This window comes from Alligator mississippiensis, chromosome 7, assembly GCF_030867095.1.
Source record: "Alligator mississippiensis isolate rAllMis1 chromosome 7, rAllMis1, whole genome shotgun sequence".
Lineage (NCBI taxonomy): Eukaryota > Metazoa > Chordata > Crocodylia > Alligatoridae > Alligator > Alligator mississippiensis.
The window spans coordinates 33271570-33295650 of NC_081830.1; the positions used below are offsets into that span (position 1 = coordinate 33271570).

Genomic DNA, 24081 nt, shown 5'->3' on the forward strand with positions numbered 1-24081 from the left:
CGGGAATATTCGAATGCTCGTGGCGCACAGGCCAAGTCCCGGAGGAGTGGAAAAGGGCTAACGTGGTCCCCATTTTCAAAAAGGGGAGGAAGGAGGACCCGGGCAACTATAGGCCGGTCAGTCTCACCTCCATCCTTGGTAAAGTATTTGAAAAAATTATCAAGGCTCACATTTGTGAGAGCCCGGCAGGACAAATTATGCTGAGGGGAAACCAGCATGGGTTTGTGGTGGGCAGATCATGCCTGACCAACCTAGTCTCTTTCTATGACCAGGTTACGAAACGCCTGGACACAGGAGGAGGGGTGGATGTCGTATACCTGGACTTCAGGAAGGCCTTCGATACGGTATCCCACCCCATACTGGTGAACAAATTAAGAGGCTGTGATGTGGATGACTGCACAGTCCGGTGGGTGGCGAATTGGCTAGAGGGTCGCACCCAAAGAGTCGTGGTAGATGGGTCGGTCTCAACCTGGAAGGGTGTGGGCAGTGGGGTCCCGCAGGGTTCGGTCCTTGGACCGATACTCTTTAATGTCTTCATCAGCGACTTGGACGTGGGAGTGAAATGTACTCTGTCCAAGTTTGCAGATGACACAAAGCTATGGGAAGAAGTGGACACGCCGGAGGGCAGGGAACAGCTGCAGGCAGACCTGGATAGGTTGGACAAGTGGGCAGAAAACAACAGGATGCAGTTCAACAAGGAGAAATGCAAAGTGCTGCACCTAGGGAGGAAAAATGTCCAGCACACCTACAGCCTAGGGAATGACCTGCTGGGTGGCACAGAGGTGGAAAGGGATCTTGGAGTCCTAGTGGACTCCAAGTTGAACATGAGCCGGCAGTGTGACGAAGCCATCAGAAAAGCCAATGGCACTTTATCGTGCATCAGCAGATGCATGACAAATAGGTCCAGGGAGGTGATACTTCCCCTCTATAGGGCGTTGGTCAGACCGCAGTTGGAGTACTGCGTGCAATTCTGGGCGCCACACTTCAAGAAGGATGCGGATAACCTGGAGAGGGTCCAGAGAAGGGCAACTCGTATGGTCAAGGGCCTGCAGACCAAGCCCTACGAGGAGAGACTAGAGAAACTGGACCTTTTCAGCCTCCGCAAGAGAAGGTTGAGAGGCGACCTTGTGGCTGCCTATAAGTTCATCACGGGGGCACAGAAGGGAATTGGTGAGGATTTATTCACCAAGGCGCCCCCAGGGGTTACAAGAAACAATGGCCACAAGCTAGCAGAGAGCAGATTTAGACTGGACATTAGGAAGAACTTCTTCACGGTTCGAGTGGCCAAGGTCTGGAACGGGCTCCCAAGGGAGGTGGTGCTCTCCCCTACCCTGGGGGTCTTCAAGAGGAGGTTAGACGAGTATCTAGCTGGGGTCATTTAGACCCAGCACTCTTTCCTGCTTATGCAGGGGGTCGGACTTGATGATCTATTGAGGTCCCTTCTGACCCTAACATCTATGAATCTATGAAATATGGACGCGTTCCTAACTAGGCAACTAATTTATTGAGGGAAAGTCACTCAATGATTTGCCTCCTCTTTGTAAAATGGAGATGATAATTAACACTTCACTGTCTCACAGCAGCATCCTGGGTGAACAACTCCATCACACCTCTACAACTCACACTGTCTTTGCACTCTGCTGCAAGTGACACAGGGATCTGGAGCAGACAGAGGTGCTGTCCTGGGGTAAGGCACAATGTAGGCTGCCAGTACTATACTTCACTGCTAGGTGGCAAGTGAAGCAGATAACAGCCTGCTTGTCCAGAACAAATGGCTACCTATGAGTAAACTGCAAACAGACAATGACCCTAATCCAAAAAAAACATGGGCTGGCTGGATGCTGAGAGCCAAGGACTGGACATGGATATTGGCTTTGTGGCTCACTATAAGCTACCTGATTCCTGCTAATGTTTCTTCACACCATGGGAGATAATGACCCTCTTCCTTTTTCAAAAGGGCTTGATTTTCCACTAGTCAGACTATCTGACAATAGTCAGATGCTAGCAGCCTCTGAGAATCTCTCTCCTCTCAAATTTAACAGCCCTGCAGACTGCTCTTAGCACTTGGCATTCCTGCATTTTTCCTCAGACCTGAAAAGGTGGTGCTGCATTCAAAGGCTTGTCTAAGTCTATCCCAACCATGGAGTTGGCCCAATAAAAAGTATCACCCACAAGGATCCTTACTTTGCACCTAAATCAGTGTTACCTACACCAGACTGATTTTGCCCCTGATTTTTTAGAGGTAGTTTTGCATCTTATTGAGCAAATGACTGTGTTGTAAATGCCTATTACATTACTATAGGTACATTGTCTAACCAGGACCTTAATTATGTTGACAAAGTATTTTGCTTGCCTGAAGTGGAAGGTGGAAGAAAGCCTCACATGGAGGAATGAAAGGAAGAAAAAAGCTGTTTTCTTGGCTTCCATTACATGACCTTGATCCTACTAATACATGGCAATACTCATGTAACATGTCAGCTCCTGTTACAACTCCTCTCCCTTCCCTGTCTTGATAATCAAATGAAAATAAATCATAGCATCCAGCAAGAAAAAAGAACCCCAAGTTACTGCTGACCTCTTGCTCTAGCCCCCAGTGGCTTCTGCTGAAGACAGCAATCCGGAAACCCAAAGGTTTACTGTATAAAATACACGACTGCGTATTTTAGGGATAAAATCCCAGGCCTGTGGAAACCACTGGCAGAACTCCCACTGAATCAATAGGGACCACCCTTCCACTCCTGCACTGAATTGCACCCACAATATAGCCATTAAAACACAAAGCTGCTTTGGACAGTGAAACATGGTGGCACAGCCTCAGCCCAAAAGACTCGTAGCCTCCCAGTGTCTTTCTCCCATTAGTTCATCTGCCTTGAACATGTACAGACTGAGCTGTGCCAGTAAGAATAAGGTCTGGGTACCTTCTCTGTGGTTGGCAACTGCGAGGAAGGCCTCTCCCTCAATGACAAAGGCCTCCCAGTCCCTAGCGTTGTGCGTGGAGATCCTCTGGTACGAGATGAATTTCTCTTTTCTGTAGCTCCACTTGTATATTACAGAGAACTCCTGACCCCTTTCATTCTGCTCAAAATTAGCCACTGCTAGGAAGATCTGAAAAATAACAAGCCAGGACATCCTCAGTTTCTCTTCTTATAGGGAATTCTTAAGCACAGATGCTGTGGTATAGCCATAGTTTTGGGGCAAACTCAACTGATGGACACTTCCACCAGGGCACAGTGGGGGCAGTTACCTGGTCTACTCATGGCTGAGTGAAAGACAGAGTGACTTTAAATTGCAGTCCCTCCTGGCAGGCACCACCCAGAGCATACAGTGCTACTCAATGAAGGATGCCCCACCAGAGTCAGTCTCCTCTTCCCTTTCTTGCTTCAGAGGTTTGGGGAGAAGGAAAGGGGTGGAACGGAGAGAATGGGGAGACAGAGACAGACTCTGGGAGGGGGAAGAGCTGCTCCAGGGGTGGAAGACAATGGACAGAGAGAGCTAGGGAGGCTGAGTGGAGAGGGAAAGCAATCAAGCCGCTGAGAAAATCTAGCACAGGCTGCTTTGTGCTGTCAAGTGCTGTGAGTCCACCTGGCTGTGGGCACACCCTTGCTTTCTTTCCCAGCTCCGCTTGGGAGTTCAGCTTGCCATGCCAGTTCACACCCAGAACTGAGCTACTGAATGCAGCAAGGGGAATCATTCCCATTGAGCCCCCTAATGCAGCAGGCATTTGGGGGCATTATATTTACCATGTACAGATAGCATGTTTCATCTACTATACCTCTGTACAGTGCCTAGCACAATAGGCCATGATCTGGTTAATGTCTATGTGCTACTACAATAGACATGTTGCAAGATAATTAATAATGTTGATTAGCTGGAGAATAATCGCTGTGGTTTGGTAGCAAATATTCTAAATTCAAGTTACCTGACTTAGTGGTGATTGCTCAGATATCTTGCACAGTGTTACCAAACTGGATGGGCCCAAACGCTCACACAAATTTGAACCATCCATCCTGTGAATACTCAGGTAGGTGACTTTGCCAGTCAGTTTCTGCAGACATTTTGCCAGTCAAAGTTGATGATTTTAATTTGTGGGACAAACCAAGGGCCACAAAGGCAGTAGCAGAGAATGCATTTGGAAATGCAAACCTAATTACTTGCCTGGCTGGACCTGGACCTGACTTTAACACCAAAATGACACCCCTAGAAGCTTCTCTGGTACTAGACAAGCCCTGGCTGCCCTCATACAGGTCTGGCATACTTATATTTGAAAACAGTGACAGACAGGAACTTTTCTGTGGATAGAACGGCTTATACCTGCTCTTCCTTTATACTTCTCTTTCTCTGCTTTCTGAACATATGCAGTCCTGATTAGAAATCCATGGTCTCTATCATACAAGCATGAATTAACTGACCTAAACTCATCCCTCTTTGGCCAACTAACATATTAATGTACTGCATGTGCTGTACACCTTATTTCCAGAGTTATTAGAGATGGGCCCATACACCGAGGTACCGAAAATGTAGTACCGACTAACATTTATGTGTAGGCATGTGCACAAAATGTGTGCATTTGTGTATCTGTCTGTCTCCAGCAGCACTGTGCATCACCACCAGTAAGAAGAACGAAGCGTGCGTTGTAAGTGATTTTGAAAAGGTTTTTCCATATCTGTGCACTTCAAATACCCTTGCGAATATATCCCCCCAGTTTCCTGCCAAAGGGAAGTAAGAGCACTTGATAGATTCATTCTGGAGATATTACAGGCAGAAGAGATTATCCCCAAGCATAAAACCAGGAATAATGCTAGAATGGTTGATGTTTCCAAGACCAGAATGAGCTCACAACCAAAAAGGGAAGCAAAGCAAAAAGGAGCATGAGACAGGGAGTCCCTGGCAGAGTTGGGAACAAAAGTTATTCTCAGTCTTGTGTTTGAATCAGAGACCACTCTTGTAGCCACTGCCTCATCCATAGCAAAGAGGGTTAACAAGCCAACAAAGGGAGCGCAGAAAAATTGGCTCACCATCTTCTAATTGCCGTCTGTTAGGAAATACCCTGCCATGCTAATTGTCAGCCTTGTATCATTCCCTAGGATGACTTCAAGCCAACTTTTTTTAGCAAGGCTCGTAAAAAAAGTTCCAGTGAAACTTTTTTCCCGACAGGAAAATAGATTTTTGTTTAAACAACATTTTTCACAGAAAATGTCTATTTTTCTAAAATAGATCAAATCCTTTGACAGAAAACTGGATAAAACACTTGAGCCAAAAAAAAAAAAATGAAGAAACAAATTAGCCAAATCTCTTGATTTCATGCTTTTCAATTTTCAGCAGTATTTGGCCAAAATTATTGTTTTTCAATGAAAAAAATTCAAAATTTCCCACTGAAAAATTTGGACAAAAAAATTAAATATTCTATTTTCCTTAAAATTTTCCCTGGAAAGTAAAAGAAATTCTGCCTGACTGCTGTATAGCACTTCTTTCACAAGAAGAGCCCTGATGCAATATTCTTTCTGAGGTCTCCATGATATAGCATACTGTCAAACTGACTCAGGTGTGGTCTGGAGTAAAGCAATACTGATAATGTCAGGCTCCCTCAGTTTGGATGGTCTGTGTAGGTGCTGTCAAGGATACCGCTGGTGTATAATATTATTACTACTAATAACTTTGTTAGTTGTAATAGAGACCACAGGCTCTGGTTCTTAGTAACAACAAGGACTCTTTAGGGTTTATTGTTCAAAAACAACACTGAACACTAATGTCATATCCCATTCCGACATGTAAAATATGGCACCAGCATAAAACCCAGCCCCTGGCTCAGTGCAAAGCATTCAGGTTTCCTAAGCCTCTTTCACACATTGATCAAAACGACTTTGTGTTTACAGTACATACATCCTAGTTCTCGCCAGGTACCTAAACATCTTTAGGTGTCATCATTCACATCCAGTCTCCCCAGACATTGTAACCTTCTGCCCCGAGATGAGGATTTGTTTACCCTAAGCTCTTTTTTGGGGTCTTGTACCCATCTTATTTATTGTTTTCCATCCACTGGCTTTCTTAACTGCCTAGCAGCTAATACTCCTAACTTGCTCAGCTCTTCAACATAGGCCATGTATGTTCTACTTTCTGGCCACCACAGTGTATGGCTCAAGCTGTTACTGAGGCCTCCTTTGGTTCATGCTGCTAACAGGCCTCTGTATGGTTTCTATATGCACTGGTCAGTGGCTGCACCAATCCATGCTCCAGCAAAACCTACACGTACAATACAAGCCCCAGTTGCTCAGGCACTAACCCTCAAGCTCTGGGTCTATGGTGTCTTCGGGGCTTCCAGTCTTACTTCTCAAAGCAGAGGCAGGTATTTCTACAGATATATACAGGTGGCTGTGTGAAGGTAGGCCTGGACAGCCTCCCCTCCCCACACTACCAGGAAAACAGAACCTGTGTACAGCCCCCTGCAGAGACACAAGACATGGCTGCTCTAACACAGAGAAGAGTATGAACGCTGGGGAACCTATAATTGCTAACCTGGCACTTATGGATACATCTTAGCATTGTAGTGGGGCGGTGCCGTGCTGTCAGCATGACCCTAGGGCAATAGAAGATACACAGATAAACAAACCCGTGAGCCCAGTGTGAAGCAATGCATTGTGGGATAGCTGCAGGAGGTCTGACTAAGAGGTGGCATTGAACCAACATACAGATGTGCCCAAACACACTTTTTTCCATGCTAACTTTGCCCAAAATGAACTGAATCAAACTTCAAAGTGATTTACCCAATGTGCAGGGAGTGGCTGATAAATTCAGAAGAAACAAGTCCGTGGACACAGGGAACTTCAATTTGAAAAACTGAACAGCAGCACATATGAAAAAGCCCTAAGAAGCACTGACGTGTGGACAAGCAATCAGACTCATTCTCTTGTGAGTCCCCCCTTCCCCCGGCTTTGTCTTTGTGACTCGCTTTAAAGATTTGCAACAAGACTCCACTGAGGTTTCTCTATGAAGGCCTCTAATGACTCTCAGATGGCCAAACATGTGCAAGAAAAACTGAGGCCACAAACCAGAGAGTGGCTCTCTTTACAAGGACTGAGAACTAGCCTCCCTGTCACCATCAAGGCACTCAGAATAGTTAGAGCACTTGCTGATCCTGGCATTACACACACGGCATGTCTCACACGTTGTCAGGGAGGGAACAGAATGTATGCAATTTGGTTTCTGTGGCCAGAACAGTGGGTCATTTCAGTCCTTCCCCCAAGGCTTGAATAACTGAATTCTTACTACAAAACAGAACAGATTTGTACTGGGGTTTTTTGGACTGGAGGACGGTGGTATTCCAACATGTGGAAGTGCCCATCATACAATTTTTGAGTGATCTACATTAATTTAAAACATGAGCACATTTGTTGAAGAATATCAGGCTTGGAAGATTCTCATGCACCATCTCAAATTGTTGCCCTCTCTCTCACAGATGTACTCTGACATGGAGAAAGGCCAAAAGATATTGGGTACAATATTTAAAAGTACCTTAGTGACTTAGGAACCTTCATTCCATTGACGTCTAATAAGACTAGGGTCTGAGGCTATATATCTATTTGGAGCAATTCTAAGGGTAGACATAAACTATCCCGAGCTATACAAGCCAACCCCTCCCCATCTCCCATGCCCTGCTGCTCTGCACACATGAAACATGGGAGTGGAGATGAGTAGCTGGCAAACTGATTTCTATAAGGGTTCTACTGGACCGGCCTCATCAACCTCACACCAGAAGCAATCAAGGATCCCAAAACACCTCATAGCTTGCAAACCCCTTGGACAAAGGGAGGTGAACCTTCATCCAGTCACCAAAGCCAGATGCTATTCCCAGCTAAACAGCAGCAACTTCACCTTGTCTAGAGTGACCTCCAATCCTGGACTTCAGCCAGGCCCTGTGAAAGCAAAACCTCAGGCTAACTAAAGAAGAGATGCATAGGAGGGTGTCCGGTGCATAATGATGAATATGGTACCTTGCAGTACATATCAGCTTACCATACAGCATGATGCCTCCCACAGTGGTGTCCTAGACACAACCAACCTACTAGATCCATACACAATGACACCTTTGGGGCAGACGAGCCCTGTGTGCCCCTCTCTCAGATGACCATGTAAAACAACCCAGGTGGTCCTGTTTCCCTTGTTTCTACCCCAGGTATCAAAGCCTACTACTACTGGATGTTTCATGGATATATTTGTGCGTTGTTAGATAGGTATTATCAAATGGTGGGACTAGCACAGTTTCCAGGCTCAAACTTGGAGTCAAACTGGGAAGGATCAAGGATATCTGAGGGCTGCCTGATACAAGGGTAGTCTCATCACAACCATCTCAGTTTCCAGCAACTGCTTCTTAGCAGGAAGCTAGCCTTTGCTCCTCAGGTCAAAGGCTCACCAGGCTAATCTGGTTCTGTAGCCAGGGAACAATATGGTTAACATCACATCCAGCCGCTTTTGGCTCCCCAGTACAAATGACAAGGTACCCATTTATCGCAGGGGGCAACCTTCAATTCAAGTCTGTAGCAAGGCTCCAATTCATGATTCTGGATCCATATTTGCCAACATACCCCTTAGCACTCCAGAAGAAAGGAAAGCTTTAACTAGCCCAACCAACAATGGATCCAACTGACAATGTATGAGGGGCAAGTTTCTCAAAGCAAAAATACATATCTGATACATTATACCAAAAAGTCATTCTCCACTATCTATTATCATTATCCATTATCATTATCCAAAGATACAACCCAGATCAGCCAAGTTGGACATGATTCCTACAGAGCAGCTGGCTGCTTATAGTGCCATCATGGGTCAAGTCAGGTCCGTACAACTTTTGCTGCAGGGACTCGAACTTGGGGAACAAGAAATGGCTGTGTGAAATAACTTTTTGATGATTTAAGTATTAGTCAAAGTGGCACCAAGTAACTCTGTAAGTGCCTTGCTGGATAATGCAAGATGACAAACAACATCCAGACCAATGTATTGAAACTTGTCTTGTATGGGTCTAAGTCTTCAGACCTTCCTCCAGCCCTGTGGCAGAAGACAAAATAGGGCAGTAGAAGAGAAAAAGAGCAGGCATGCAGGAAGGAGGGATACACCAGCACAGCAGTTGTTCCAAAGGACTTGGGCACAGCCCAGGTACTTGCAGCTCCAGGTCCATTCAGCATTCAAGCTTTCTAGTGTGATGGAGAACAAGAAGAGTGAATGCCAAGCATGAGGCTGCTGCGTTGTGGTGGGATCAGCTGCCGACTAGGGACTAGACTGAGGCCACCAGCAAATTTACAAGAGGGCACTGAACAGCCACCAGATACATTCTCAGTCATATAATCATAGAAAATAAGAAAAGACCATGCCCCCTGCTACAGAGGAAGGCAGAAACCACATTCCATGCCAATCTCACTGGGAGGTAGAATTCCTTCCTGATACCAAACGTGGCATGAGAAGGCACAGAAACATAGACAGGAAGGGTTGGAAAAGACCTCAGGAGGTCACATCTAGTCCAACCCCCTGCTCAAAGCAGGACTAACCCCAACTAGTTCATCCCAGCCAAGGCTTTCATCTAGCCAGGTCTTAAAAATCTCCAAAGATGGAGATGCCACAACCTGTCTGGGTAACTTGTTCCAGTGTTTTACTACCCTTCTCATGAGAAAGTTCTCCTTAATATCTAAACTCATTTCCCCTTGCTACAACGTGAGCCATCACTGAGAACAGTCCAGCTCCATCCTCTTTGGTACCACCCTGCAGGGAGTTGAAGGCTGCTATTCAATCCCCTCTCAAACTCCTCTTCTGCAGACTAAATAAGCCCAGTTCCTTCAATCTCTCCTCAGAACTCATGTGCTTCAGCCCCCAAACCATTTTTGTTGCCCTCTGCTGGACTCTCCAATCTGTCCACATCTTTCTGTAGTGGGGGCCCCAAAACTAGTGGACACAGGACTTTAGATGTGGCCTCACCAGTGCAGAATAGAGAGGAAGAATCACTTCCCTTGATCTGCTGGCAACACTCCTACCAATGCAGCCCAGTATGCCATTAGCCTTCTTCGCAACAAGGGCACACTGTTGGCTCATATTCAGCTTCTTGTCCACTTTAACCCCCAGGTCATTTTTTGCAGAGTTGCTGCTTAGCCAATCAGTCCCCAGCCTGTACCGGTGCATGGGATTATACAACCAATATAACCCTCACAGCTCTGAGCAACATCAAAGAAATCGGAAGTACTCTGATGCTGTTGCGATGGGCATCTCAGAAATTCCTGACATAGGCAGGCAGAATAGAACCGCTCCAGTTCTCTTTTGCATTCAAAATAGCACCACAGTTCATTCTCTGACAAAAACGATGTAGAAATGAGATGGCCATCACCATAGCAACAAGTATAGCTCATACCACAATGCCCCGCGCAAGTACCTCATGTCTGATTCAGAAAGGACATCTGCCTATACGTAATGATGATCAGGTAGCTGTTGCTCATTCTTTTGCTGCCATATTCCAACACAGAAAGAAAAACATCTTTAGTATAATTTGTTTAGCCTACCAATTTTAACAATAGCCACATTAATATAAAAGATTCATGCTGTCATACCAAGATTTTGAGGGCACCAGGCTGTGTGTTTGCTTGGAGGTCCAAATTGAATTCCATCCTGTCCTCATACAGAGAATCCTCCTCCATGTCCTGGCCTATCTCTCTCCAGTCCATTGCAGAGAAGAGATGTCCTTCATCTTGTTCAGTATGAGTAACTCATGAATTTTACTATGTCCCTGGGTGATCTCTCTTACACACATGAATGAGATTTATCCAGCACTGAAAACAATACCTAAAGTTTGAGTAGGCTCAATGCAAACCATTTTGCACAACGTGATAGTGCAAGAATAAAAGATGTGCTAAGACAGAAGAGATAGACAAGTGAGGTGCTTTTTCAGTACTCATTGTCCCCTGACACAAATAAATCACCCATGACAATATTGCTTGTCCTTGTTTGTTCACTCTCTAGGATTAGGTTGAGCAAGAAATCATTCTCTCTGAAATACCTGTACCACCTACATACATCCAGAGGACATTTTCATTTGTAGACATAAAAATGACAGATGTAGGGTAAAAGAACAGTGGTGTTATTTCTCACTGAATGTTGCTACAGACCTAAAAATGTATGTAGCCCTTAGCAAAAGTCACTAAATAATCAACTGCAAGTGGGCAGCCTCCTCCCATGGCTGGCATGCAATGGTATGTTTGTAGTAAGTTGCATAAAAGCTATGTAATAGGGGTTTTCTATTTCTTCCTACAGCATGGATTGACTTTGAAAAACAAAAAGGAAAGACTCATATGGTTGTAATCAGTAAGTTAACGCATCCCAGCTGCTACAGGCTAATTCTAAATTGCAACAAGCTTGACCATATTCCTTTAACAAAAGCTGTTATTTCTACCTTTCAAGCTATTTCCTATTTAAAAGGTTTCACAAATATTAAGGAGAGGATGGATGGACCTGTGTAATCACTGTATTACTGTCCTCCCATGATTTATTCATTTCATCTCCATGGGATTTCCTCTCATACATAACCTCTCATAGGTTATGTTTCTGTAACAGATCCAATTAAGCAGAATCCCTGGACCAATTATGTGTTAACTGACCCCTGACTAATTATGATCCTCATGCCCTGTGTCTAATTTGCTGGGGTGACTGAACCTAGGCTGGGAAACTACAGACACCCAAGAAACAATGCTGTAGTCAGCATCTTCAAATGTAGGCAAAGCTGGGCAATTCCTTTCTATTAATTTCTACCCAACAGAAAAAAATATAACATGAAACATTCCAGCCTACAAAGGATCTTAACAACAAGTGGCTGGATATGGGAGTGAGTGATTCAGGCTGAACATTGCGTTTTTCCTGTTTAATGCATTATCTGGGGCTGGGAGGAGGGTTACTTATAAAAGACAACCCACTTGCAAAGTACTTACCTTCAAGTCCATAGGATAGCTCTGAAGAACAGCATTTTTTACAGCTTTAGCTTGAGGGGAAATACCTAGTTTCACATCTTGATTTCCAATCCTACCTAGTTCTTCTCATTTTGAGTCAAGAAGAATGTTTCTTCCTGCTAACGCAGCACAAAGATATTGAGATTTAGGGACCTGATCACCAACTTAATCAGTTCTACAGAAAGACCCCTTCCTGTTGTCTCCCAAGAACCCTGGATCAGATCACCAAACCCTCTCTCTTGGTCACTGCCGTCTGGCTGGCAGTTATGAGGTGAGGTGTGAGATATGTGAGATAATGCACACTAACCATGTCATTCAGGAATGGAAGATCTGTTCTATCCTCTCTATTTCTGGGTCACTGCCTTCCCTTTGGTTGTAGGAGGCCACAAAGGATGGGGTAGAGGGTCTGGGAATGGACTACTCAAGACCTAGAATCACTAAAACACAGAGAGAACATAGAAGCAAGTAAATGATTCTCCCTACACCTGAACTTCAGACTCCCTGGATTTCATAGGGTAGATACCTGGTAAAATATCACCTGTTACTGGCAAACTGCAAAAATCAGAATTTACTTCCTAGGTCCACATTTCCAAAAAGATGAAGAAGGGAAGACACTGCTAACAGCTACAAAAATGATTCAAGATTTGGAAAACACACTTTTTTATAAGAGCCTAGAATCCAATCTGCTTGCAGTACTGAAGAAGAAGGTAAGAGGCAACTTGGTCATGACCTCTAAGGATCCACAGGGGTAGAGACGTTTGATCGTAGCAGGCTTTTGGATCTCTCAGAGAACGGCAGAACAAAAGCCAGTGGCAGGATGTGGCAGCTAGAACAATTCCAAATGGAAATGAAATACAGCCTTTAACAGTGAGGATGATGCTACGGTTCTACAACATAGTTCTTCTCTTCCCATGCTATCTGTAAGTGCTTATAAAGGAATGTATCCTGGTCTTCAGCTTGCTTTGGTGATCTATAATAGACCTCCATCAACATCCCCTTCTGCCTGGTACTAATTAGGGTGTTAATATGTATGCATTATGGGTCCTGTGATTCTGATTTACCAATAACTCTAAAACATGCAACAGTGTCTTAGATCTAAGTCCCATCTCTCCCACCCACCCCCTAGCCCCACCTCCATTTCACCTTCTCTGTCCTACTGAAACTGGTTATAAAATAAAGGCTTGGGCAGGCAACAGTTTTTCTCATCCTGCAATAATTGTCAAGATTTTGCATAATTTTCCCATCTTAAATTAGGAAGAAAAGTCAAAATAGCTCAAACTGTTTTTGTAAACCAACAACCACAAAAAACAAATTGCATCAGGACAACCAAAATTGAAGCCATCTCCAACTAGGATATTTTGACAATTTCAAAACTTCTCTTCAATTCTTTTTCCAAAATTGACCCACACCAAACCTTTCCCACATACAATTTCAGCTTTGAGGAATCAGAATTTTCTCATGAAAATCTGTTTTTAACTTTCTGTTTTAATCTAATGACTGGGAAGGGGGGAAGCAGGGGGTTGATTCATTATTTTAGAACACTTGGGGTTGGTAATACTGAATAATAACATGGCAGCTCCGCATTGATTTGTATATTAAGCAGTTTATTAGCACCCAAAGTTGCTTGGTGCCTTCTGTGCTGAGCCCTAAGCAACTGGGAAGTGATTCTGTGACATGCTTTTTTATACATTAAGAAGCCAGAAGGCAATGAAGACAAAATCCTAAAAAGTAGCAAGCAGGGACATTAGGCCGCTTTGACTGTATGTTCATTTTAAAAAGACCTTGAGTACTGTATCCTCTTTGCAAATTAAACCTTCTAGCAACAGAAGGATACAAATGTGCAATGCTTGACAAAGCTGCAGGCAATAAAGCAGGGAATCCAAGCAGCATGAAGGCTTGGCATCTAGGCAAAAAATGTGCCTTAGGCAGCACCCCAAAGGACTCTTCACATACTCGCTTCCTGACTTCTGTTTTGCTCTGTTTTGATCCTTGTCTGCAAACATAAGCTGATACTCTTGGCTCGACACGGGTTCCTTTAGAAAATGTCCCCAGAAATACAGTAGTCCTGGGTCTCCTCCATGGAGTAAAGACTATTGCTGTGATCCTTAAGCTCAGTTGGCCAATTCTCCTCACCCACACATGGAATTGGACAGAAGGGAGGGCCAAAACATACTGCAGCAGTCTCTAGCAGTGAGGAAGAGGGAGGAAGGAGAGCTATGGATAGGCCACCACAATTGTTTTCTCCATTATGGAACGGTGAATGAGAACCAGTACACAAGGGGCTTCTTTAGCTGTGGTGGGGCAGTGTCACCGCGAGGGTGTTTGGGGAGCTGGATATAGTCCAAGAAGACTGGACAAGCTGTCCAGGCAGGGGGTGCTATAGCTATCCTGCCTGGGAGTTTTCTGTGGTCCAAACTTTAATAGGACAGTAGCAGCTGTCTTCAGCCTAGTGGAGAGAGTCCCCTAACTAAGCCCCCAAATTTCATTACAGAAGCTGAGCACTACAGGCTGAGACACACCATCAAGGCCTGGATAGCTCAGGGCCAAATGTTCAAAGTGTCTGCACTCACAACCAAAGCCAGATTTTCTAAGGAGCACAATAGGACAACAGGAGTTGCTGAAGGCTGGACGTTCTTGAAAACTATGGCCAGCGAGCCCCTCAGAAAACCAAGCTGACCAGTTCTGGCAATGTACCTCCCTGAACAGAAAGGGACAAGCAAACTTGGCTTGTGTAGACTGGAATGGATTAATACTCACAGCAGTCTCAGCTGGACAGAGCCACTGGCTGCCAGCAAAGTGCAGGCTCACTTCGCCATTGTGGAAAACCTAGGACATGTTTCCTGCCTGAGTCTGTGCTCTCTGAACCCTGCTACCCAGCTATTACAGTGGCCTTGGAGACATGAATTACCTATCTAAATCTGCGTAGGAAGTGGCTGCTTTTCTCTTACCAGCCAACTCCTCACTCCCCAATCCACCAGCATTTTCTGAATTTCAGTGTTCTTGAACATCCTGCAGAAATCAGGGCCTCCAGATACAAACACAACCTAACGCTGAACACAAATATACATTCAGTATGTGCTAGTATGCCTCTGCCTGGTGAAGAGTACAGTATGCAAATGCTCTGCAGAGCAAGAAGTCACTGGGAAGGATGGGGTGGGAAGGAATAATGATCTGTAGTTATTTAAGGGCATTTGCATGTACATGGGTCCTAGGAAATGTTTGCAACACACATATGGAGGTTTAGATGAATAGCAGGATTAGCAGGAAGGCAACATAACAGCCGCAGAGAAGCAGCTTTTCAGTAAACTCTTCAAAGGGACTAAGAAACAATACCTGGACTATTGACCCCTGACGATGCTACTTGGAGATACCAATTAAGTTATATAGTTGTTTTGCCAAGGCTTAGGACAGGAATAGAAAAGTTCCTCTCTACTGAGAAAGGAAGATGGCTGTCTGTGCCTGTTTGAGACACTGAAGCAGACGCTATGGGAAGGATCTAAGGGTAAGAGAGACGAGCATCTTGGACCTTTATTGTTGTAAAGGGGGGATGTGCTCAGAGGGACTAGATTGGAGTTAAAGGGGAAATTAAATTGTGACAGTCTCACAACAACACACACAATAATCGCACACAAATCCACTGTAAAAGAAACTGGTGCAGGGAAGATGATCTATCTAGCAAGAGTAACATACAATTTACTGAGCAGGGTGGCCAACCTGCAGTATGGGTGCTACAAGAGGCCTGAGCTGCCTTTGGTGTGGCTTGTGCCAGAGGGGACTGGCAAAATAGTGGCAGATAGGGCAAGGAGCAAAAAGCAGAGCATCAAATCAGGCAGGGAGCAATGGGCAGAGAATAGAAAGCTGAGTAGCAGATTGAGGAAGGGAAATAGATTGGAGTGGCACTCAGGGAGGGTAAGGGGCTAATTTGTGACATGCCTGCCAAAAAAGACTGGCCCCCACTACACTGGAGAATCCATGGAGTTAGATCAGTGTTAAAATGACGCCAGGGAGGTTCTGCATCTGAATTATGAAGGAATACCCCTGCTGAGAGTCTAGGAGGTTCAGGTAGAGACACTCCAGGTTTTGCTGAGGTATGTACATCTATCTTTTCCAAAAATGTATTCAGAATGTGCCCAGAGCTCAATTCACAGCCATCCATGAAGGTGGCCAAGTCCACACCCAATAAACTTGTTAAAAGCTGTCAGTATAACAGTTCTTCCAGATACATGAATCCCACATGCAAAAATCCCACATTATGAACCTTATATGAAAAGCATGCAAGGGTCCTAGAGTCTGGGTCTGCTGTTCCCAAATTGTGCATAAATGCCCCAGACCTGCAGCTTTGTGGCTGTGTATGAGCCATTTAGGGGCATCATATGAAATAGGGCTTCACTCTTATTAATGTCTAAGACAAGAACAGAGAACTAGCCAGAAATTAGCAGCAACAAACGGGCACTTTTCGAGCTGCAACAGGTTGTTTCAGCAACTCTTGAGAGGAAAATAATGGGCTCCAAGGCTTCTTATAGACCCATGTGCCCTGGAGAACTGTAATTTCAGAAGGATTAAATGATGAGCTGTGAGTACTAAGGAGAAATAAACACAATTATCTTCTTCCCATGGAGGCTCAGGTACTTCATATGAGCACAGCTAGGATTTCTGATCTTAATTTTTTTAACTATGGTAAAAAAAAATGCAACGTTCCCGTCACCATCCCCTGTGATACAAGTGCAGATTTGCAACCAACACTGGGATAGATCCTCAGCTGATGTGTATCCACGTATCTCCACTGAAGTTAGTGGCATTATGAGGAATTATTCCTAAAACTTTCCCTCAACTGTGACTCAAATGTGGGTTGTCCTTCCTGAGAAGCAGCCAGCAGACAGTGTTGGTTATCTAACACAGCACCACAGCAAGCCTAGAAGTGGAATTACCTTTTTTCCTATTGTGAAATATTTCCAGGATTGAGCTTGGTAGGTTGGAATATTTTGATAAGACACAAACTTCCCATCCATCCACTTGTAGATAGCAGACCCAGGTGGAGTCTGTCGGTTGGCTGTTGCCGCAAAGAGTCCCATCTCCGGAATGGCAAAGATCTCAATGCCCAGGGTTTCAGAATTGGTGACCAGGTTCTGATATTCTTCCACGTAGTCCAGCCTCTCTTTAGCTAGGAAATCACAAACAGAAAGAGAAATATCAAGCACAGCTTAAAAATAGGTATCCTCTGAATTTAGTGGTGTTCCAAGGTTCTTTGGAGAGCGAGATTGGTGACAATACATTTTATATGGCACTTTGTAGCCACCGTATACATATTAGGGTCCCCACAATAAAAGGCTTAAAAATAAAGGGCTAAATAATTTACTGCTGACCTACAACTATTCCACATGGACCATACTGTTTGGTCAGCAAAGTGCTCTAACCATCAGGCAGTGGGCTAAGCTGTTGGGGAAAACAGCCCTCCTGGTGGACTGCCTTCTTCTAGGGGAGTGTCTACCTCACTGGACCACAGTCATACAACCTTTCACCTGTTCTTTCTTCTAGTCCCAGGAATCCAATTTTCTTGATTCCCCAAGTGTGTTAGATCAACAGGTAAGGGGATCCATTAAGCCTAGCCCACAGCCTGGTAGTTATGATGTGAGGGATACAGTGCTCAACCCCTAGTCTGGAGGCCAGATCCAGCTTATGGAGCCATGTCATCTAGCCTAAGGACCCCCAGTCCAGAAATCTAGTGGTAAGGGAATGGTGGGAGCAATGGCTGTTCCCCTGCTGCCAAATTTCAGGACTTGTGAGGAGCCCCGCATGCTAGATGGCACCAGCATGTAGCTGAATCCAGGCTTGTGGAGTCAAGCCAGCACACGGCAGGATTCAGGTACCTGCGGGTGGTGGGATCTGAGTATGCAGGACCAAGCCAGCACACCAAGGGACTGACCTCACTTGTTGACCCCACACAGGATCCAGCTTGTGGAGCAAGCCTGCACCACTCATACCACCCATGGGGCCAGAAAATTGGGCACTGCTGGTATAGATTGCCACGATGCGGACTCAACACCCAAGTCTAGGAGCCTAGCGTTCATTTCAAGTCTAGGAGCCTAGACCAAAATGGAGATGTCTAATGGATTCATAAATTCATAGATGTTATATTGAGCCTGTAAGTGTGTTGCTGGTTGTTTCTCCCTAGGTGGAGCACCTTATACTTCTTGGTGTTGAACGTCCTCGGGTTTTGATCTGCTCAACTTGCAAGCCTGTCCAGGTCAGTCAGTATCCCCAGCCTAACCTCCAGTGTGACTGCAGTCCCCTATAATTTGGTGTCATCTTTCAACTTTGCCAGTCTGCTTTTAACACCTGAATCCAAATCATTAATGAATACATTAAAAAGTATTGGACTGAGTACTGAGCCCTGAGGGATGCCACTGGTCACCAAGTGCCATGTTGACTTAGTTCCATCTATTATTACTCTCTAGGTCCTGCCTCGGAGCCAGTTTCCTAGCCAACAGACCGTTGGGTTATCAAGGCTGCAGTTCCCCCATTTTACCATGAGCACATTGTGGGAGTGGCAGCAGGCAGGCAGTTCTGTGGCCATTCTCCAGGTTGACAAATCTTGGTAGAGGTCATAGACATTGTTGTAACACAACCAGGTTCTGTGTCCTGGTGGCAGGTGTTGTAACAGAGACCAAGCCAGCTGTGGCAGCTGTGGTGGCTGGGCTGGAAGCTGTCACTTTTGTGCCCCTTTTAAGTGGATGACTGGGGCTGGTGCCCTGGTTGCTCACCTTTTGTTATACTACTGCATCTTATACAAAGTGCTACAGCAGCACAAATCAAACTAGTCCACAAGGAGTAGACAGTCCCTGATTTAAAACTGGATCTTAAAATGGAGAAGGTAGGAGTGCTCGACATTGCTTCACAACCCCTGCCCAGAAGCAAACAGCATGCACCCTGATATCACTCTTTGAGATATAGATGTGGTGCGCATGCCTGCACAGATACCTACTTGCCTACTGAAATACCACATTAGTCAAGATAATCTGAAACATGCAAGGAATCCTAAACGCTGCCTTCTCCCCAACCACATCACGGAGACCACGTGGCTCAGAGGGATGAACAGAGGGGCTCCGAGCTGTGCGCTGAAGTTCTATCTTTGCTGCTGACCAGCTTTCATAGCCCTTTGTACTTCCAGTAATAACACTGTACAGGCAATACCTAGCTGGCTTTGCAGTAAATTCCAGTGGGCTCAGTAAATACCACTTCCCACACTTTACCACTCTGCCAGAACAGGACCAACCCCACAATCTGTAAAGAGCCTCAGGTACATTTAGGAACATTCTGATTACAGTGTAGTTACCACCACCAAGACATGTCAGTATGGGGTCGTTGTTTCATTAGGGTTTTACCCAAGAAAACATCATAGAGCCCAATGACAGTAAACGAGCAGTAGTATCATTTCTCATTTCCACTTTAGCAGCTCCAGAGAGCCCTAGTCACGCATCTGTGTCCAAACGCAGAAGAAACAATGAGGCAATGCAGTAAACGTGACAGACATTGGTCTCAGCACTTTAGCACCCTAACTCCAGTTGAAAGGACTGCTACTTCCAACATAGCAGGTTGGATTGATGAGTTGAGTTGCAGCTGGTCTTGGAAGCTCCCAGTTGTGCAGAAGCTGGTAGTATTCAAGTCCTCTTTCAGAATAAGAAAAGTGTAATGCTTAATAAATGGCAGATTTCTGTCCCTGATCTCTCAGAGCATTACACAAGCAGGCAAGTGAGCACTGGTACAACCCATCCATTCACTTTCCTTCCCTCAGGAAGTTCTTCATATACAACAAGCCCACTTACATGCCAGTGACTAGCAGCTAGAAGATGGCACTACTTCTAACGTGGGGAAGTGATTCTCCACCAGTCATTCTTAGTGAGATCCTTCCCAGTGGGATGACATGCCTGGCCTCTGTGCCAGGAGGTAAGTGACTGCTACTCTTCCTGTCTGGAACTGGGCACTCCAGTGTCCTACAGAGAGGGACCACCCAGGGCTGCTCCCTAACCCACTGCAGTCCCTGTACTGGCCCCTGCACTCAAAGCAGCATGCTCTGGAAGGCAGGCAGACTGACAGACAGACACCGGACTATGTGGCTTCCCTTTTCAGGCTGGCTTGTCCCTTCCCAGCTGCTCCCAATGCTCTGGGACTGTGTGAGGGGTCATGGGTAGACAAATGGCTCTGGTCACCAGCATTTGAGCCCTCAAAGGAGTAGCACTTGCTCCCTCAGGTACACACCAAGGGCTGGGTGAGGGCAGATGCCAAAAAAAGCAGGGCACCATGAGGTGAGGCGCCTTGCCACCATCACTCAGCATCAGCTAGATTCTAGCTCAGTGGTTCTCAGATGCATGCCACTAAACTCCCAAAAGTCACAGAGAGGTGAAAATAGGCTAAAAGAGTTGAGACTGGTCTAAACAATCCAGAAAAAAGATGTGCATTTAGAAATGCGTGAAGTACAGCATGCAGAAGGGACTTCCCCAAGAACAGGCCAGAAGAGAGCTGGAAATGGCAGCCAGGTCTCCTAAGTCTTGTTCCAATGCTGTATGCTGTGTTGGTGAATCTACCTGGAAATTAACTTGCCCAACCCCTGCACAGATGCAGGATTCCCTGTCCCTAAACCGTCTCAGAAGTGCCTGCCCAGCATGCAGTTGAAAACCTCCAGTAGAAACGATCTTACAACTTCCACTTCAGGCACAACCCAAATGCCTAAACTCTTGTGTAAACCAAGAAGGTACTGCCTCTGAGCATGCCAGAGCTGAGCCAGTTCTGGCCAAAATATAGCCAGCAGGAGAGTCTTGTTGCCAAAACAGGCTGGGTTCCTGTCAATTCCTTTCTTGAACATAGATATCTAAGGTCCCTTGTTAATCCCCTCCCTTGGCCCCTGCCCCAAAGAGCTTACACTCTGCCTCTCTCCACTGCTAGGAGGCCCAAAGAGAGCCCTAATGGAGAAACCAACCACGTACCCCATGCTCCTTACCTTCTAGCACGGAAAGCCACGCACTCCCGTTACAGAGATGCAGCCCCTTCTGAGAGACGTTAAACCAGAACTGCGCTTTCTCAGTCTTGGTGCAGGGTGGGCGGGACCCAAAAGTCACCTTCATCTCGGCTTCTGAGCACAAACAAAAGCACAACAGGCCCTGTTAAAGCCCCTGATGGAAACAAAGACCAAAATGATGGCTCTTGCTCGCTGCCCTCCCTACGTGCACAGCTGGAGGCAGCAGAGCCCGGGCTGAGTCCACTAAGCTTTGGAGTGGATTACATAGCATGGGCCCCCAGTTGAGCACAACACCTAGGCACATGTTTAACTTAAAGCACATCAGTGTAGCCCCATGGATCTCAGTGAGATCACCGAGGTGCTAAAAGGACCCATGTGATTATGTGGCATGCTAAGTGATGGCCTTAGCTCATGCAGTGTGGGAGAGGACTGCCTGTCCTGTCTCTCTTTCCAGTATCAAGAAGCTAACTCCAAGCCCTGCTCTGCTGTTGCTGTTGGCTGTGCCCTGCTTCCTTCCTAACTCTTCTCCAGCTGCTGCATTGCCCACTTCGGCAGCCCATCATTTCCCACCCTGCCTCAACCTGCCTCAGTGTCTTCTGGCCAGAAGAGCACAGAGAGGGAAAGCCAGCATCTTCCTACACTTGTGATCTCAGAGCAGCTATTGCCCGAGTGTGAGGGGAAGGAGGTGTCACCTCTACTCCCTGTGAAACCCCTGTTTCCCCATGACAGTGGCTGAGATCAGTCAGGGCTCTCCTGGGGGAAGCAGACCTGCTCGCACACCTGGTGCTAGTACAGTTTCTCTAAGCCACTGCCTACACACCGGCATGGGGACAACTTGCTGTGACTCAGGCTGAGGAAGGAATCACCTGGCTTATATCACCGCTTGCCTTAGCCTTCACAAGGGGGCATGTAGAGGGCCCTCAGATCTCACTGTGCTGGGGTCTGCCTCACCTCTCTGCAGTAATGCTGGAAGCTCTGGGCTGAGGTCTCCTCACACTTAAACCAGTGTAAATAAGGCATTGCTCACTGAAGACTATGGAGTTTCACTAGGGAAACCAAGAGGAGGAGCAGGCCTTGTATCCTCCCAGTGCACTTGGAATCACCCCTTGCCACAACATCAGATCGTCAATTGTGATAACAAAGGACATGGACAAAATACAGCATGGCAGCACCGCCTGCCTGAGTCTGCTCAAAACACCCTAAATGAGAGCCCCAAATTGCCTGAGTACTCTCCATTCAATTAAACAAGCTACTGAAGTTTGACTTGTAGATGTATTGGATGAGTGGCCTCTGGTCTGCTATAGACACCAATTTTTCTCTCTGGGTCATCCCCATGGCCCTCACAAAAACAGGCTTGGGAACTACTTCTCATCACTAACTACTTAGGGCTAGCAACCCACACCCTATTTTACCAATCCTAAAACTAGGAAACAATTTCACTGGCACCAGTAAATTTGATTAAATCTGCTGTTTCTGCAGGGAGTCACACTAAAATAGTGACAAGTCAAAAATACATTCAGAAAAATGTGATGCAATGTTTCATGGCTTGAAATCTTTGCTTAACATGCCTTAAACTCTCCAGCGGTCACCAAGACCAACCACTAGGGCTTTAACATTTCAGCACCATTCCATATAGCCACAGCACTCTCCTCCTCCTAACTGTGCTACAGCTCTTGTATTAATCTTTCTATAATGTACTGAAAGGAAATGGCTTAAGAAAATGCATTATTTTGTATCTTACCGGCCATGTCTACGTGAGATGCTTTACTGCACAGTATACTAATCTACTGCACAGTAAAGCATCACCTCCTACACAAGAAGGTGCTTATAGTGCAGTAAATTAGTTTACTGTTTAGTAAATTACTGTGCAGTAAAGCCAAATAGCATTAATGGCACATGTAGATGCACCCACTGTTACTCAAGTGTTGTTTTGTCTTGTGAGAAAAGAGCTACAGCTATCCGTTACCATGCTTGGTACAGAATGATTTCACTGGCGTGATTCACTCAAGATTGCTCTGTTCAAATGCAAGGCACTGATTCTACGAGTTTCCAAAAAGATGAGGAGAAAGCAAGAGAATATATAAAAATGGAAATGGAAAATACAAATTCCTTCCCTGTGACACAAAATAACTTGTAACTCCTATCTTAAAACTGCAATTCAACCACCTCGTTCTGCTTTTCCCTCAGACTAACGTCAGGTCACATACAGTTAGATGGCCCCAGGGTGGCCTGTTCTAAAGATTTGCTAATGCAAGACAGTGAAGCGCCTCAAGAACTCTGTTTTGTTTTACTGACCGTATGGGTATTTCAGCACCTCATTGCTTCCTGGCTTCACTGGGAGGTCCTGTAGTACTGGGGGGATGGAGAGCACCGCTAGCTTAAGGTTCATGTTAGTGCATATCCTTGAGGTAGCATCAGATCCTGGCAACAGGACCAGCTGTCTTAACAAGCCCTGAAAAGAGAGGAAGAAAAACTAGGGAGATCACGTCCATCAAGACTGCAGGGCAACAGCCGCTTAAGGTGATGGTCTGAATTTTCCTTAAATTCTCCCTTAACTCCCCTCAAACTCTCAAACCCAGATACTAGTCCACCTATTAGGCATTTAAGTGAATTGGGTACTCAACTGTGATCCTATTCTTTCTGAGCCCCTGAAAAATAGTTAATACAAAAGGTGGTTGTGTCCTCCTGCTCTTCATTGCTTTTTGTGACCCCCATCTTAAGGATAAGATGTTACAAAAGTGGATGTATTCATGGATTTTCAGGGCCTTGAATATGGTAGAACAGAGCTGCACTTAGGGCTAGAGATTACTATACCACCTAGGATTCGGTGCTTTACAGTCAAAGTGAGTATGATTTGTAAGCAAGAGTCAGAACTTAATAACACCCCGTTAGCTTTTCAAGATCAGTCCATGGCAACTGAACAGCCAGCATTAATTAGGAGACAAATGGTTTTCGAAACTAGACACATGAGTGGTTTCCCGGGAATCTGAGCAGTGTGGAATGGGGTCTGTTCCCTTGCTGCCAAAATCAGTCACAGGAATTAACTAGTTAATTAAAAAGTTAAAGAAATGTCTAGCTTTTAACTTTAGCTAGTTA

General features: G+C 45.5%; 1 protein-coding gene across 3 annotated transcripts in view; it reads right to left on the reverse strand.

Moving 5' to 3' along the window:
* Nucleotides 1-24081, reverse strand: part of TSPEAR (thrombospondin type laminin G domain and EAR repeats) — a 90638-nt gene that overhangs the window by 14680 nt on the left and 51877 nt on the right. For all 3 annotated transcript variants that reach the window (XM_014604568.3, XM_019489798.2, XM_059730792.1), the window contains exons 5-8: nucleotides 23281-23437; nucleotides 20968-21099; nucleotides 16901-17133; nucleotides 2919-3105 (exon numbers count right to left, since the gene is read on the reverse strand). In XM_014604568.3, coding sequence (XP_014460054.1) covers nucleotides 2919-3105; nucleotides 16901-17133; nucleotides 20968-21099; nucleotides 23281-23437 — 709 coding nt within the window. The remainder of the gene's footprint in view (nucleotides 1-2918; nucleotides 3106-16900; nucleotides 17134-20967; nucleotides 21100-23280; nucleotides 23438-24081) is intronic.